We start from the raw sequence: 17,745 nt of genomic DNA on the forward strand, positions 1-17,745 counted from the left end.
CCTAGGGCATTTGGATCAAAGTGATATGTTAGAAAGTGTCGTAATTGTAAGTACTGTCACTCGGCTGAGGATGGTAGGTAATAATGTTGCTTTAGTGTTAAAAAAGGAACAAAGCCCTCATCACTGACTTACTGTGAACTCCATATGATGCACTTGGCTCAGCAAGGTCTTACCAAATTATAGGTTTGCTCCCAATTTGAAAGTTTAGGTTGCCCCAAATAGATGCTTTTGCATGAGGGTGAGGATGAACTTGGGACCTCTTAGGTAGGCTAGCTCAGAACCTTCACACAGCCATCAGTGCAGGCACCTCATTTTTCTACACCAGACAAAAAGACAAATGGAGGAGACCCACAGGGAAAACTGAATGTCTTAATACCATTCGATTTACATCCATGTGATGTAAGGATGTTAGCACAGTGGAACCAGTTTGGTATCTGTGATATGATAGAAGCATAACAGTAATTTAATAACAGCTGCACAGCTAAACCAGAATTATTTGAAATTTTAACAACTAATCTATATACTGTATGAATGAGGAAAGTAATAAACATTATAATATTTTGACTGGTATTAACCTTCAAGTATGCACTAAATTACACTCCAATACAAAATAAAAACCAAAGTTCTACACTTAACAGTCAGGACTATTCTAAACAACACAAGGCTTTAATTATATACCTGCTTTAAAACTTAGTTTTTCTTCTAATATTATCTAAGAATTATCCAAAAATAATGTAACAGTTATAATTACTTAAAAGTAATTCTGACTTGCAGTTGTAAAAATCACCGAAAAACAACTTTCATGTGTAAACAAATCAGTTTTTATTGAATATTATTAGTGTGCTCAATTCTGTATACAGAGGAAGATCTGTTTGCTGCCCCAAGGTACTTACCATTTGCCACTATATTCTACATCAGCCACAAAATTAAGACACCTTACACTGAAAATCAAAATAAAAGTTTAATATCTGTTTGCATTAGAAGAGGGTGAGGAGAGAAAAGAAGTGCACTAATCAGAAGGGGGATTCAGAAGAGGTATTTAGAAGAACAGACCATATCACCAATGACTTTCATAGCCAGATTTGACCAACACCTTTCCTTTTTGACAAAGCTTTATTTGATTTACTCAGTTAGGAGTCTGGTTACATCATTGCCACAACTGCTGGAAGTCTCAGAGACCAAAGGCATGAAGAATCAACTGATCTCTATTACCTGTGGGTTTGTCCCTAGCAAAAAAAGTAAAAAGTGAGTTGTTCATTTTAACTTATTTTTATACTAAGTATTCATTTCACTTTGTACTTTTTGTACTCCAGGGGAAAAAAAACCAAACACATTAAAGTCCTACTACACAAGCCAGCTGGAAAATGCTTTAAGTGCACACTTTAAAAAAAGAAAAAAAGATGCAGGAATAGATTTCTTTATGCTGGAAAACACCCTTCTGCACAGATTAAAACCAAAAGCAGTGTTGTGTATGATAAACATTTATTTTTGGGTTAAAAATGGTACTTTTAATAGTTAACAGGAATGCAGAGGAAAACCCATTTATGAAGACACATTAAACAGCTTCCAGCAGAAAGCACAGTCGTAAAGCATCTGATTGTGCCCTCTGGTGCTCAACAGCATAAAAAATAGAAAGTGATGTTAAAATAATATACACATACTGCAAACATTTAAAGAGTTGGTTTCCTTGATTATGTCTACTTCTTGTGCATAAACAAAGAACCTATTTCTCAAGGATTATTATTTCTGTAATTAATCCTTGATTCCCCATCTCTCCACAAAGATTTTAGTTTTCCCTTTTGATTTTCTACCCATATTTGGAGTGTCACACAACAGATCCCACATACACACCACACCCACAGTACTTTTCACTACAACAGATGATTAATTTTTTTTCTCTTTTTAAAAATAATTCTATCCATCCACAAAAATCCTGCAGAAGTACTGAAAATAACTCAGTCAGAATTTCACATCAGCATAGCAGATGTTTAATTTCATTTACAAGCTTTCTGTATCAGCTTGAAATTAATATTCTCTCCACTATGGGATAATGTTGTCTGACCTGCAAATAGAACCTAGGTCTCCACAAGCTTGAGTCTCTTTAGGGCTGAATGAAATCTTTGCAAGCCTTGTTCAAAGTTCCTAAGGCAGATATTTAAAGTCCAGGGGCTGGGAGGTGATCCTCAACTGATACAAATTATCACAGCTCCATTCAAGTCACTAGTGCTACAATTTACACCAGCTGAGAATCTGCCCTGAGATTATTTAAAAATCTATCCTATCAACCTCTACTCAGATTAAGTCTGGCCATTTCAAGTGCAGGAGTCCATAACTGTAGGGATCTCAATGCTTCACTGAACGAAACCTTTAGAAGAATAGAAAACTCTGGTTCCAATCTGGACAATGAATTTCTGTCTGGTCTTCTAAGAACAAAGGAAGAGGAGAGAGTGCACACTCACTCATTTGCCAAATACTCTGCTCCTGGTGTCTGGGGCAATATATGTAGGTTGGCATAAAACAAACAAAAAACCCAGTTTAATCTAAGGATGATCCCACCACAGAAAAATCAACATTTGGTAGTAGAGTCATCCTGCTGAAGAACTACATACATCTGACTGAGGTAATTCTTCAAGAGAACATGGACCAGAAAACTGCTCAAATAATGGAAGATCAGAATGTACTTTTAACTCCACACATGGGATAGAGAAGCCAAAATGCATGTATTTGGGATTTGCTGGGTTATATCAATACTGTACACAGTTATCTGAGCATATCCTTTAGATTCACAAAACACACACTCACACACAAAAACTATAAAAGTTTTCTGGTATCTTCCTGGAGAGTTTCCATCTTGAAAAGGTTTTCTCCTTAATTCTGGAGGGACAAGGAGTAACCAAGGTAGAGTAGTCTCGGACATCAATAACTCATTAGAAAGAACACACCCACTGATTTATGTCCTGACAAGCTACCTTAGAACCCAGAATCTGGATATACTCCGACAGTAGGACTCAATAAGTCTATAAAGATAGTAATCCACTCCCTGAACTTTGTCATTGTTGTATTTGATAGAAACATCTTGACCACTTCAATAATAAAGCAAACCCTCAGCTATATTAATTTCTGAAAGGAAGTCAAAGTGTTCTTCATGGTTGCTGACTCACCCATGTCTCCATATTCTTGAATCTTTTCAGTTGCAGACCTGGCTTCTGATTTTTAGGAAGTTCACATTAGCCTGTTATCCAAGTACAAGTGCAGACATACACCCTTCTGTTAAAGTGCTGCACCTAGGATCCCCATTAGCCACCCTCATGTGAAAACCTCAATACTGTGGAACCTCAGGCATATTTTGGTGAGAAGGAAGACTAGGAATGTTGAAATAAGCATCTGATGGTCTGCCAAGCCTATGAACAACTCCTAGGAAAACTTCCGGCAAGCCAAACCATGAAACTGCTATTATGTGAAAAGAAGGTCTTGACAAGAGCTTAATCATTTCTTTAATATCCAGTAGTAGATGACAGCTTCCTGTCACTTGAGTCCATAGAATAGATGGGATAGGTTTCCATTTCGTAAAAGGCAGTGAGAGAAAAAACAACCGCTTGCTGTCTAAAAATTCCCCAGCTCTCTGAAGTCTTATTTACCTGGATTTCAAAATTTGAGTCTTTTTGCATCCCACAGGATGGGGAAGAACAGCCAACAATGCTATTTGGAACTCTATCCCTGCAAAGGAGCAGCGCTGGGCAAAATCTCCACTTGCGTGGGCATGTGAGAAATGGCTACTGAAGTTCCATTTGGAAAAGAGGACACTGGTGTGAAAAGAATAAAATGACACCAAAATTCAAGCTGCTATCTGCCTTCAAAGAAAGAGCATTCTCCTTAATGTAGAGAGGCTGCCATTCACCTGCCTCCCACTCAACAACCTGGGAACAATTTCCTGTGGCCCAAGAACCAAACCTTGTGCCAGGAACCTTAATTCACTGCACTATTGAACTCAAACAGGAGTCTTAAAACGGGGTCACTGTATTGTCACAGTCATCCTGTGATGGTGTTTTCTCAGGAGTGGGGACAGACAGAGAAACTACACATCTTAATCACTGGACCTGCCTTGGGGGCCTTTTGTAGAGACACACATCTCTTCCAACATTCCTACCTTTGGCATAGGGGAGTTTATTTTCTGTTTTCCATCATGGAGATTTGTGACCATATTTGGTAGAATTAGGCTGACTGGTCTCAGCTGTCTGAACAGTCCATTTTTTTTCACAACATAGATCACATTAAGTAAGTGTATGAAGAACCAATTTCCCTCCCATTCACAATCATATAGACCACCTCCTTTACTCATTGCAATTTCAAAACATCCCTGTAAAACTACAGCAATTGCTTATATGGAAGAGTAATATTAGGAGCAAGCATAACTAGACATTAGTTGGCAAGCATAACTAGGATACATTATGTCTTTACGTGGGAATCGTGAGGGAGCTTTCCTTAATGTCACAGGATCCCACAAGACAAGAAAAAAAAAAATCAGGTTAGAGACTTCACTCAGCAGTTTAAGTTAAAAGAAAGGGAACAGAAATAAAAAGGATTTAAAAATGAGGTCTGACAGTTAACAAAAGCTGAACAATACTGGTATTAGTATATTGGTAGCTACATGTTATCTTTGCAGAAAGAAAAACGTTGCACATGTTGCCTACCCTGCTACAGAAGACAGGACCAACCTAGTAGTTGTTCTAGATTGGTGGATGTACACTCCTGAGATTAGCTGTAATAAACTGCATTCATAATAATAATTAGATGAGCATTTGTTTGGCAATAGTAGTTGTTTAGTTATCAAACAGATGCCATAACTATTATCATGAAATATAAGTGTTACTTTACATGTTTTCTGATTTTATCTAGGAAGAAAAGAGTTCTACAACAGTCTTAAGACTTTAAAAATTTTTTTTAAAAAGTGCTCCTTGGGGCCAGCAAATAGTGGTAGTTAGTACAGAATGACCAGACATACTTTTATATGAGCTTCTGGACAAGGAAGGTAACATAAATTCTCTGCTGCACTACCAATGGCACAATGAGAAAGTTTACCACTCCAGTAGAGATTTTAAAAAAATAAAGATACCATTACTGCAAAACTGAAACCAAAAATGAATATACTTTTTAAGTTTCACCTAAAACCAGAAAGAAACTTACGGTTGATTCTTAGACAGTATGCTGCAGATTGCACACATTGTTTCTCCTGAAGGTGGTAGTACAAAACAAGTTAAATTAATGTACAAATAATTTACATTAAGGGGCTAGGTAACCTGACCAGAAGCAGTAAGTAATCAGACTACATCATCAGACACTAATGAGCCCAGAAAAGCCTATGTGAAGATGTAAAAATATATCATTTTAACTTTTTGAGACTATTTGGATGAAAAAAAGTCATCTGACTTGAATGGTATTCTTTTCACACGACATACCACTTGATTTCAATTTACAATAGTCAGAGCTAGAAATCACACTTACTAGAGTTAATAAGAGTCCACAAATACTGTACTTGTCTCAAAAATGCTATTCCATATAAGCATGTCAATTTTTTTAGCCTTCTACAACCCTGCTTCAGATAGTAATTGTTCATGTTCTGTCATCAACTGAGTGTGATACAACATTTAACTTTTTGCAGGACTTCTGCAGTGTTTCTTTACACAGAAGATGTTTGTATTTTTAAACTTAGATGATTTAAAAACAGGTTAGCCAAAATTAATTTTTCTTGTTGTGCTGTTCTAGTCTTAGTAATGGAATCAAAACGCAAAGTGGCTATCAGACAATACAGGAAAAATGCTAACTATGCATGCCTTCCAAACACCAGAATCTTATTTACAGCAAATGTGTCTTGTTTAAAAAATAATAAAGATTTTATTCATTATGAAAAAGCAGCAAAAGTAAAGACCATTAACCACTATCTCTTGCTCTGTGTGCATGCATGTATGTTGAGTATTGTTGTTTACATAGTTGTATTACGAATTCTGAACTTACTGATCCAGCAAGTTTAAATGCTTTTTGGGTGGAGGGATACTGTATGTTCAGCACAGAGTTCAAAATGGTTGAGTATAGATGGTTATGTCGTTCCTCATCACACTGCGCTGGGTGGAAAAAAAGCATCATAGCAGAAGAATTAGTGGTTGTAAGACTAACAGAGCCAAGAAAATCTGACAAAACTTGGCAATGATATGCTAGTGTTTCTATTGCAACATCTTTTAAAAATGGGATTTCTTCAGAGATACATAATTCAACATTTAGGACAGGTAAAAATGTACATGTAAAATTCCATTATTTCCTTTAAAAAACAACCTAGAAAGATCCTTTTACAACTTTTGAAATCAAGGCATCTCAATCAACACAATAGATATAAAACTTAAACATATGGGAGATTTAGATTCTAATACCAATACCTGAAACATACTACTGCAAATCTGGAAAACAAATGGTGTCCATATGTCTGTACAAGTGTAGTTGCATAGATTCTGGTACAGTATTTCTAGCAGTATGCTTATACTGGTACATTTGACATTAAAATATGCCCATCACCTTGAAATTAAGTAGCGGATTTGAAGAGATACTGCCAAATTGATATTTTTAAGATAATAAACAATTATTTAGATATTTAAGATAATAAACAAACAATTAAAATTCAGTTTTCTGATAATGCACTCTTTAAATAATACATATAACTTTTTTATTTTATTTATTTATTTATTGAGGGAGTAAAAGGAATTTCTCTTTCTGCTGTTGATATTTAGAAGAATCTATTGGGCAGGCCCAGGAGCAACACCATTCATGCTCATAGCCACTCTCCACCAACCTCTTTCTCTGTCCACATTACTGCTTGTGGCAGCTTTAATTTCACTTTTGCTGCTGTTAAGATTAGTAAACTCCCGCTTGAAGAGCCTGGGAAATGACTTGCACCACCACCAAACAGTGAAACTGATAACACAAAAAACTTTTAAAAGCAAAGAATATTATCTTTTAAATCTTTTTCAGTCTTTCAATAATCTGAGGGTTAGTCTATACAGGGATCTAGTCCACAGCAAGCCTGGGTGTAAATCTACAATGCATCAACCTGCTGTGCACTAAGCATCCATGTGGATCTTGTTCTGGAGTGCACTCTGACCTACCGCTGTTAGACCTTCATGCTAAGGAAATGTTAGGGCATGGCAACAGAGTCCATGCGGCTACTTAGTGTACGGCAGGTTGATGAACTGTAGATTCATACCCAGGCTTGCTGCACACTAAGTCTCATGTACAGAAAAGCCCATAGAGGCTACGTGTAAATTCAACATTTTCAGACAGAAGAATGATTTTTTTTTAAATTGACAATGACCCTTTAAATTATTAAATGAGATTTCCTTATTCTTTACAAACCCCACAGTTCTATATGACAACTTTGTACTTGAACTATTATTTTTTCACCTATACTTAGCCAAGGAAGTCACTTGACGCTGGCTAGGATGAGGAGCTGAGCATTCTCCCATTTCCTGTCTCTAGTTTAAAGTGCATTTGTCCAGTCCGTCTTTTGATATAAAAAGCTCTCATGCTTCCTTTGAGAACGAAAATGTCATAAATGGTTCCTTAGTGCATTTTAGGGAGATTGTAGGATTATGATATGAAAGAAGTTAAGAATGTGTTCTATCGAATACGTAAAGCTTTGTTTCTGAAGGATAGTTAAGCGATGGAACAGATTATCAAGTAAGGTTGTGGAATCATCATCACTGGAGGTTTTTAAGAACAGATTAGACAAGCCTTTCCGGGATAGTCTAGGTATACTTAATCCTGCCTCAGATGGACTAGATGACCTCTTGAGGTCCCTTCCAGACTTCTACTTCTATCAGTCTATGAACAGCTTTATTTATTTATATCAAACATGTCTAAAGAGTTTGATTATTAATAGGTGAGACATAGTATATTATGTTAAGAATCAATGTATTCCCAGAAGTGTATTGTTCTAGCAGATAACATACTCAAATCAGTAAAAGATTTCAGAGTAAATCAGATGTGCAATTTATTTTCTAATCCCGAGTAACCAACATCTTAAGTACAAAATAGAAAAATGAAATTAAGCTGCTCACCTTTGTCTTTATGTAGAATTGAGATGACTGGTGTATGGGCAAATCCATGATACTATTTGAATTTGTGACACTATTACTATTAGTGTGTTCATCTTCTCTGCTGCTGTCATCAGACTGATCAAAATCATCACTCTCCTGGTCCATTTCCTCCTCTTCTTCCACCTCCTCCTCTTGTTCAGCACCATGTTCTTCCTCTTCCTCCTCCTCCTCTTGGTTACCAGTGGATTCTTCATCCACTGCAATAAGCCTATTGTTGTTTTCTTCTAACTGTTCTTGCTGGGATTCAATTCTGTCACCAAGTCCAGACTCTGCTCCACCTATTTCCCCATTCCTTGCAATGTGCTCCTCCTCTTGTTGTAACTGCTGCTGCTGCTCCTCCTCCACAACTCGATTCATCTGCTCCTCATCTACTTGGCTTGAGGAAGCATTACCTCTAAGAGATGCTCCAGTTCGTCGCCTCTTGCTGCCCACAGACAGCAGTTCCTGATTCATTTCCAAAAGCCAGCTTGCTACTTCTTGGACCTTGGCTAGACTATCTGATGATGCAAATGCTTTCACATTCTAAGGAGAAAAAGAAAAATTTGGAGAATGATTAGAAAAATAGTGCTTGATTTATTAAATCATTCTTTTACTAGTTATATAATTGGCTTATTTCTGACATTTTAAAATTCCAACTACAAATTAGCAACGGATAATTTAAATGTGAACAAAAAAACCCATGTCAGTAGCACAGTACAACAACATTCTAAAAAGACAACAACTGTATACCAGGAAAAAGTTTGGTTGGGTTGTTAAATATGACATTGCAGGTAGCATCATGAATATTGGTAGCGAGGCATAGAAGTGTTTTTGCTGACATTAAAAAACATTCAGTCTCGGGCAGACACTTGGAAAGGAAAATTTTAGCCCAGGGCAGTCAAGTTTGGCACAGTTGCGAGCAATCAAAAACAGGGTCTTATAATGGAAAGTGTTTGGCAGTCTTAACCATAGGTCTTATCACTTGAGCTACCTATAAACTTCATAGCTGTCTCATCTAAGACATATTTTCCACATCAAAAGTCACTCTTGGAGCTTTTTTACAACACCCATTAATGGTCTCACTAGCAACATACAACACTAACACCATCTTCCTACCCATATTCTGTATCACCCTGTTTATACAACCAATAATCATATTAACCCTTTTAGTGACATCACAATGGGAACTCACGTTCCACTGATTATCTAGCATTATCCCATAGTCACTGCTTTCCAAGACACGAGTATGTAGTCTTTGTTTTTCTTATGTATGACCTTGTATTTTCCTGTAGTTCACACACACACAAAAAGCAGCTGGACTGTCCAGTAATCAAAGCCATCCAGTTCCTTCTATAACATACATTACTATTTACCACTTTGATCTTTGTGTAATCAGCAAACTTTATCAGCAATGATTTTATATTTTTTCCCTTGAAAACTGATTTTTAAAAATTGAACAGAGTTGGGCAGGGAATAAATAGATCCTTGAAGGATCCCGCTAAAAACATGCACACTTGTGGTGTATCCCATTAACATTGCAATATTATTATTTACATTATGCTAGTAACAATAGAACCAGGCCAAGGAGGATGGAGTATTGGTTCTGAGCTTTGACTTGGAAGAGGTAAAGACATTGGCAAGAGCAGTTTCAGTGGAGTGCAAGGGGCACAAGCGAGATTTGTACAGAGTCTAGGATGGAGAAGAACTCCCACAGTGATTGTACACAGCATGTTTAATGAGCTTAGAGATGAAAAGAAAAAGGGAAATGGGGTCAAGGATTTTTTTTTTTTTTTTAAGATAGAGATCAAAGCATGTTTGGATTGTGAGGAGAAGAGACAGGGAAGAGTGAGAAGTTGAGAAGAGTAAGGTGGGGATGAGAGTGCACACAAGGGAAAAGAGGAGATTAAGGAGGAGAGTAGATGAAAAACTCCAGTCTTTCTGACAGGAGAGATGGAGAAAGTTGTAGAAGAGGAAAAAGGGAGCAAATCAAGGGGAGGCGAAAGATCACACCATACCTTGTCAATTTTCTCTTGGAAGAAGTCAGCGAGATCTTGTGCAGAAAGAGAAGCGGAGGCAGAAGAAGGGGCAAATTTGAGGAGTGAGTCACAGGTGACAAATAGGCAGCTGGAACAGAGGACATGGGACTCAATTAAGATGGAGAAGCAGAGCTGTTTAGCTAGGATGATAGCAGAACTGAAGTAGGAGAGAACCAATGTGTAGTGGAGGAAGCCAGTCTGATCATGGGATTTCTGCCAGAGATACTCCAGAGCACAAGAGAAAGAGCAGAGGAATCAGATGTTGGGAATGACCCAGGGCTGCGGGTTAGCAGAGCTGTCCCTTCTAATGGGAGAGAGGGGCAAAAAAGTCAAGAGTGAAGGAGAGTGAAGAACGGAGAGAATCAACAATTGTATCAATGGAAGTAAGGACAAAGAGGAGAGAACTGAGACCAGATAAGAAGTCTGCAACACTGATGTCCTAGAAGTCATAGAAACGCAGAGTCAGAGGGCTGACAGGCAATGCTGAAAAAGACCAGGAGGAACTCAGCAACAGAGAGATCAGAGAGAGAGAGTGATGGATGCTTGGTGAAGACCAAGTCAAGTGAATGGCCCTTTTGGCAAGTGAGAGTTGAACTAGGTCTGCAGGGCGAATGACAAGTTGAGCAAGAGGAAACATGCAGCTAAGGTGTCAGGGATGGATCATCAATATGGAAGCTGAAGTCACAGAGGATGACAGTGAGAGACCGTAAGGAGAGAAGGGCTGATGGGGAGGAGCTGGACCATTATGATCACCTAGTCTGACCTCCACAACAGAAGCCCAAGAGCCTCACCCAAAAGTGCTTTGTAACCAATGCCAGGTTTCAACCCTTTTCCACTATAAGGAGACAGATGCATAGTAAGTGAGGTGGGAGACACACAGGCAATTACACAACACAGAGCAATGAGCGTGGCAAGACTGTGTCCCCCTAACAGAATTTCAAGTGAAATGTCCTACGAGACAACTGTGATTTTTTCAGCAATCCAAGAGCTGCATAAAGAGACACTTTAGTAAGAAGGAATGCTTCAGAATACTGTAAGTCCCTGAACTCTCACTGGGTGGTGAGAATGCTGTTAATTTTAACATGGTAAATATAAATTTTAATTGTGTTATTAATAAAAATTTAGTATACTATCAGTACTTTACACTATAATCTGTATTATGTACCTATCTGAACCCCACACAAAATGATGTAAGAAATATTTTCTCTGAAATCTAGACTTTGTTTTGTTATTTTAAAGAAATGATGCAAAACAGGGATAATATGCTAGTATAATACATATTTTCATAGGGCACAGATATTTAATTGAATATTGTGAATTGTGTAAACCAAAACTCTATATAACTACACTGTATAGCAAACACTTCGTATGTTTTCAATTTTTTTTAAATTATGCTTAGAACTATGAAGTTCTTAAAGTTTTGATTACCACCAGATCTTAGTGTATTATATGGAAACAATAAAAACAATAATACTAATAATGTAGTATAATCAAAACTATATTAAAAAGGAAATCTGTTAACTAAATTCTCATCTCACTCCACTAGAGGGAGATTCTTTCTGGGCATCAAGTCACAGACAGTTACTACTTAAGCCACTTAAAGCAGATTATAATCAAGTTTTAACAATACCTTACCTATGAATAAATACAGAATTTTACCTGCCTCTTAATTCCTTATTTCTCTGTCCCTATAATTTTACCAGATGTATAGATTAAAAACCTAAACAATGTACATCACATTCTAAAATCAAAATTAACAGCTGTTTCACACCAAAATCAATAAAAAGAACTGATTTATTTGTATTTTGAATTAATCCACGAATTTAAGAATATACAAGATGACACATTTTGTCAAAATGATACGTTCACTCTAAATATGCTCTCCTCTTTCTACTGTTTATTATATCCAACAGCATCCTAAAAAAATTTTTTTAATTGTTTGCCAATTGACAAGTTTTCAGACACCAAAAAGAATACCAAATTTGTAAGTTATGAAAATGGAGATATGAATAGGTTATAAATGAAACAGTTATAACCTGTTTAGTCCAAATTCTGATTTTAAAAAACCGCTAGTACTATGTAATTAAGCAAAATAACGTACTCATCTTACTAATAGCCCCTCTCTTCCCACAAAATGAGCTGCACAGCTTGCCCAACAACCTGGAGGATCCCCATGGATCTGAAACAGGGCAGAGTCATCGACACAGAGTCTCTGTACCCCCACCCACCCCACGACACTCCTTCATAGCAGAAAAGCTCCTGTGGAGGTATAGGTTTCAGAGTAACAGCCGTGTTAGTCTGTATTCGCAAAAAGAAAAGGAGTACTTGTGGCACCTTAGAGACTAACCAATTTATTTGAGCATGAGCTTTAATTGGTTAGTCTCTAAGGTGCCACAAGTACTCCTTTTCTTTTTGTGGAGGTATAGTTACATGAATTCCTCCCAGCCACAGCTGTCTGACGACCATCCCCTTCAAGGAGGATCACAGATTCTGAGAACACTCCAGAGAACAAGTAATACCAGTTCCCCAGGGAGACAGATGGGGGTGGAGGGGGGGAGAGACATGGATGAAAGAATGAGCATCTCCTAGGCCCTCCCCAACAGTAGCCCTACTAATACCTGCTCAGTCCTTTCTCCTCTCTGTGCATTGCACCTGACCCTGTCAAGAGCAGTACACAGAGGTCCCAGAAACAACTGGGAAAGATGCTCTTTCTGAGCTGGCTGAGCCCTTTCTACATGGCAAGGTGGGTTGACTTAAATCAAAGCAATTTTAATTCCTGATTTTAATCATGATTTAAAATCAGCAAGCCAGAACATTTGATTTTAATCATTAATTTTAATCTTGTTTTGCACTTGTATTTTTTTAGTTATTTTCTTAAAGAAAGGTTGATTTTCACTGGCTGGTAATCATTAAAACATGTTGATTTGAAACTAAATATAGCCTTTGCACTAAATTTGGTGCTTCTTTTTGCTAACTAGGTGGATATATTACATCTAAACACATTTATTTAAGCAATTATATATTAAAATATTGTTTCAAAATTCTTAATGTTTTACATTTTTATTATATTAGAAAATGGTGAATGGTGCATTTCTTATTTACCAGATTTTTTTATTTGTGCTTTGTGTCAAGCTCGGATAGCAATTCAAAATGCACCAACACACAGTTTTTTTTAGTTAGTTAAATAAAACCTTAAAATGTGCTGGATACAGAAGAAAAAAAGTATACCAAAAAGTTTACCAAAACATTTTTTTCCCCATTTAAAACTGACTGATTTATTAAATAAGGAAGTATTATCTGTAGCTAGTGAATTGAGCATACTGTGTCCTGTTCACCATATCCTTCCAATTTTAAAACCAGTAGATCCCATCCTCTCACACCTAGTTTTTAGAAGAGGAAAACAAGCTTTCCTACTTTTTCAACTCTCAACTGATTTCTTAACTTTGGATAAACTAGTCATTGAACTGTACTAGTTGAATAAACTGAAATGAAGAAAATATTTTCTCTGCACCTGCAGAAGAGGCTACTTCTAACAAAAGCTTGTTTAGCACTTCAGCAAACTTCAGTATTAGGTGCTTAGCCAGTGCTGTCTACCAATTCAGTGGTTTGACTTTCTTTCAAACTTCAGCAGCAAACATGTACTGCTTAATTTTTTGTATTTAAAATATTTTAATATATTATAAGTAGTTTAGATCTTAACATAAGTTGTCATAATTTCAATTTTAATTTTATAGTTTTTTTTAAATAAGCTTCTATTTAATTTAAATAAAATCCAGTTTAAATACAAAACATGTGGTTTATATTTAAAAAATCCATTTTTAAAAACTCATCAATTTTTATCCCTCCATTACATAGCGTGCATGTGCATGTGAAAAAAGCAAGATCTATGCACAAATCTCAGGGATACAGTCTGGCCAGATCTTACATTTAACATTTAGATTCAGCCCCTCAAAAGGCTGATTTCCACCACTGATCGAGCCTCATGTGGAAACCTGGAACTTTGAAGCCAGGATTCCCTTCTCACAACTACTAATGTGACCACAATATTAGAATACTGTCAACAGCATCCAGTGCTACTTGGAGATGTTCTTGCTGTTAAATGCCCCTCTGCAAAGGACACTTGCAGTTTTCTTGTGGTAGCTTATCAAGAAAAAATGGAGAACTTATTATAGTTCATAAAATCATAACAGGCCAGTAGTGTTTGGTCATCTGAAACTCTAAAATGAAGACGTACTGAAAGTGAAGTTTCTTACCTTATTGTAACTGGAGTTCTTCAAGATGTATGATCCCTATCCATATTTCATTGTGGATACACATGTGCACCACAGGTGTGAGCCCACAGAATTCTTACAAACAGCGTCCACTGGTCCATACCAGTTCTCCTTGTGCTCCCCACTGAGGGTATAAGGGGTGAGGAGGATTGACAGCCTCTCCAATTCCTTCTCTATCACAAATGAATCTCATGATCCAAATCAGAGGGAGGGCAAATAATGGAATACAGATAAGGACCCCACATCTCAAAGATCTCCAGTTACAACAAATACGTAACTTTCATTTCTTCTTTGAGTGCTGGTCCTATGTGTATTCTGCTGTGGTTGACTAGTAAGCAGTAGTCAGGAAGGAGGAAGGGGGAACGAGAATGCAGGCGGAATAGCTGCTTGTAGAACCACTCTTCCAAAGGATGAGTCACTGAAGGAGTTCTGGACCCAAGGCATAACGTGCTGTGAATGTGTGACTGAACTCCATACAGCTGCCTTGCAAATATCAACCAGGGACACCTTTTGAAGTGATGCTACTAAAACTGCCTGTGTCCTTATAAAGTGAGCCTGTATCCCATGTGGGTAAACTGTGCTAACTGATAGAGTGGGATACAGTCAGAGATCCACTTAGAGACTCAGAGGATACAGCTTGTACTTGTACTGCTGTGGCAACAAACCAACCTCTGTAACTTTCTGATCTGTTTCATTCTGTTTAGGTAAAATGCCAATGCTCATCTTATGTTAAGGAAATGAAGTGGTCTCTCCTCACTCAAGGTATAGGGCTTTGGGAAAAATACAGGTAAGTGAATTGACTGGTTTATGTGAAATTCCAAAACAATTTTAGAAACAAATTTCAATGCAGTCATAGCAAGACCTTATCCTTATGAAACATAATGGCTGATCTGCTATGCACTAATGTTCCAAGTTCATCTAACCTTCTGGCCGAAGTGATAGCAATGAGGAAAGTGACCTTCATTGACAGGTGAGACATGGAACATGTAGACTAACAGTTCCAAGGGTACCTTAGTGAGTTTGGGGACCACTAAATTAAGACCATAGCAAGGGGTTGGTTTCTTTACTGATGGAAAGATTCTGATCAGGAACTCAAAAACCTGGCTTTTACCAGGTGGATAAAGATTGAGTAACCATCCATTGCGGGCTGACATGCACTAATTGCCACCAGATGAACCCATAGCGAGCTAAGGAAAAGGCCTGCTGTCCTGAAGGTAAGAAGATGGTGGATATTTCTACTATTTTGAACTCTCTCTGGAGATTATATGGTTTTGCTGGGCCCAGATAGAAAAATGCCTCCACTTGGCTACACAGCATTTTCTAGCAGAGTCTTTCCTGCTATTGTTAAGGATGCATACAGCTTCAGAGCAGTGGCATTTTAAGCTCAGTGTCCATTCCAATACTGATCTCCAATGAGATGAAGATTATTGGGGATTGGATGCCTGACCCTGCCATTTTTATGGGTCAAGAGATCTGGAAAGGTCTGAATGCTGACAGTGGATGGGATGACAACTGTAGGAGGCTTGGAAATCAAACTTGTCTGGATCATCTAGAGGCAATGAGGATGACTTGTGCCCTGGCTACTAGAATTTTCCATAGAACTGGAGATAGCAGCGGAATGGGACAGAAGGCATAACTGACAATCTGTCCCAAGGCAAGAAGAGATCACCACCCCGGTGTACTGACTTTGGCTCCTCTGGAGCAGTATACTTTGCTGAAAGGCAAACAGGTCCCAAGTTGCGGTTCTTCACTGAGTGAAGATGTTGTTAAACTACTGAATCATGTAACTCTCACTTGTGACTGGTGGCCAATGCCTGCTGAGGTGGTCCACAAGTGAACTCTGGGTGCCTGAGAGGGTGGCAACAGGGTGATGTGATTCTGTATGCACCAGTTCCATAAACTGACAGCTTCTATATACGCAGGGTGGAGGGCCCACCATGCCCCTCCCTGCTGATTTAGATAGAAATAGTGGCTAGGTTCTCTGACATTATGAGAACATGCTGGGACTGTAGAAATGCTTTGCAAGCCTCTCTTACTACTCTCAGTTCCAGAAGACTGATGTGCATTCTGATTTCCTGAGGTGTCCAAGTATCTTGTGCTGTGTGATTGTCCAACCTATCAGGGAGGCGTCTGTAATTATCATCTTATCGGATGTGGGAAACAGAAAGGGAATTCCCATGCACACGTGTCCACCATCACCCCATCATGCCAGAGAGGCCCTCATCTTGGAGTGAGTTGCCACTATGCTATTCATGCTGTGCTTGCTCAGTGTACATACTGTTCGAAGCCAAGCCTTCAGGCATGCCATAAGTACATGATGCCATATAGCCCAGAGAGCAAGGCGCACCCAATCTGATGTTTGAGGATTGCAGGTAACCAGCTCTTTGAGAACACACATGGTGCGAAATCTGTCCATGAGGAGGCAGGCCCCTGTCTTGACTGAATCCAAAGTTGCTCTGATAAATTCCACGGACTGTGTCAGAGTCAAGGTAGACTCTTCCATGTTTACACAGATTCCCAGGGATGCTAAAAGATTAAACAGTGACAAGGTTGATGTCAAGACTTCCAGGCGAGACCTGCTGGTCAGAAGCCAGTCATCTCTGTATGAGAAGATGTCTGAGCTGAGCTGCTACTACTGGAAACACTTTTCTGAAGACTTGGGGAGCTGTACCTAACCCAAACGGGAGCACCCTGTATTGCTAGTGATGGAGGCCTATTACAAATCTGAGGAATCCTCTATGAGAGCGATGAATGTTCACATGAAAGTATGCATCTTTCATATTGAGAGCCATGAACATGTCTTTTTCTAGGGACGGTATTATCAATCCCAACATAACCATGCAGAATTTCAGTTTGCAAATAAAAATGTTGAGTTACCACAGGTCAGTTTCCAGACTCCGTTCTTCTTGGGGACTAGGAAATATTTTAAATAGAACCCTTTTCCCCAGTATTGAGAGGGTACCCGCTGTATTGCTCCTTAGCGAAGAACAGATTGTACCACCTGAAAGAGAATTCCCTCATGAGAGTGGTCCCTGAAAAGGGAGGGACATGGGGGCTTTGGGAGAGATAGGCGAAGAAACTTCATGGTATGGCTAGAATGGATGATAACATCAGATGAGTGACAGATATCACCTCCCAGTTTTGGGAAAATTTTCACTAGATGACCTCAAATAAATCTCATAAATTGGGTGGAGATTCCATTGATATTAGTTCACAGCTCTCTGGCATCATGTCAAAAGCGTCTCTTGGTTGAAGGGTGAGGTCGGGTAGTCGTAGCTGGAGTGGGAGGCACCAGATATCTTTGATGTCTTCATTCCT

At 38.3% G+C, this 17,745-nt stretch overlaps 1 protein-coding gene across 10 annotated transcripts in view; it reads right to left on the bottom strand.

Annotated features, from left to right (window-relative positions):
* The window catches only part of FBXW7 (F-box and WD repeat domain containing 7), a 279,362-nt gene that overhangs the window by 121,107 nt on the left and 140,510 nt on the right, over nucleotides 1-17,745 (bottom strand). For all 10 annotated transcript variants that reach the window (XM_074950991.1, XM_074950995.1, XM_074950993.1 and 7 more), the window contains one exon: nucleotides 8,103-8,663. In XM_074950991.1, coding sequence (XP_074807092.1) covers nucleotides 8,103-8,594 — 492 coding nt within the window. In that variant the 5' untranslated portion in view covers nucleotides 8,595-8,663. The remainder of the gene's footprint in view (nucleotides 1-8,102; nucleotides 8,664-17,745) is intronic.

The sequence above is a fragment of the Natator depressus genome, chromosome 4 (genome assembly GCF_965152275.1).
Source record: "Natator depressus isolate rNatDep1 chromosome 4, rNatDep2.hap1, whole genome shotgun sequence".
In the NCBI taxonomy this organism is placed as follows: Eukaryota; Metazoa; Chordata; order Testudines; family Cheloniidae; genus Natator; species Natator depressus.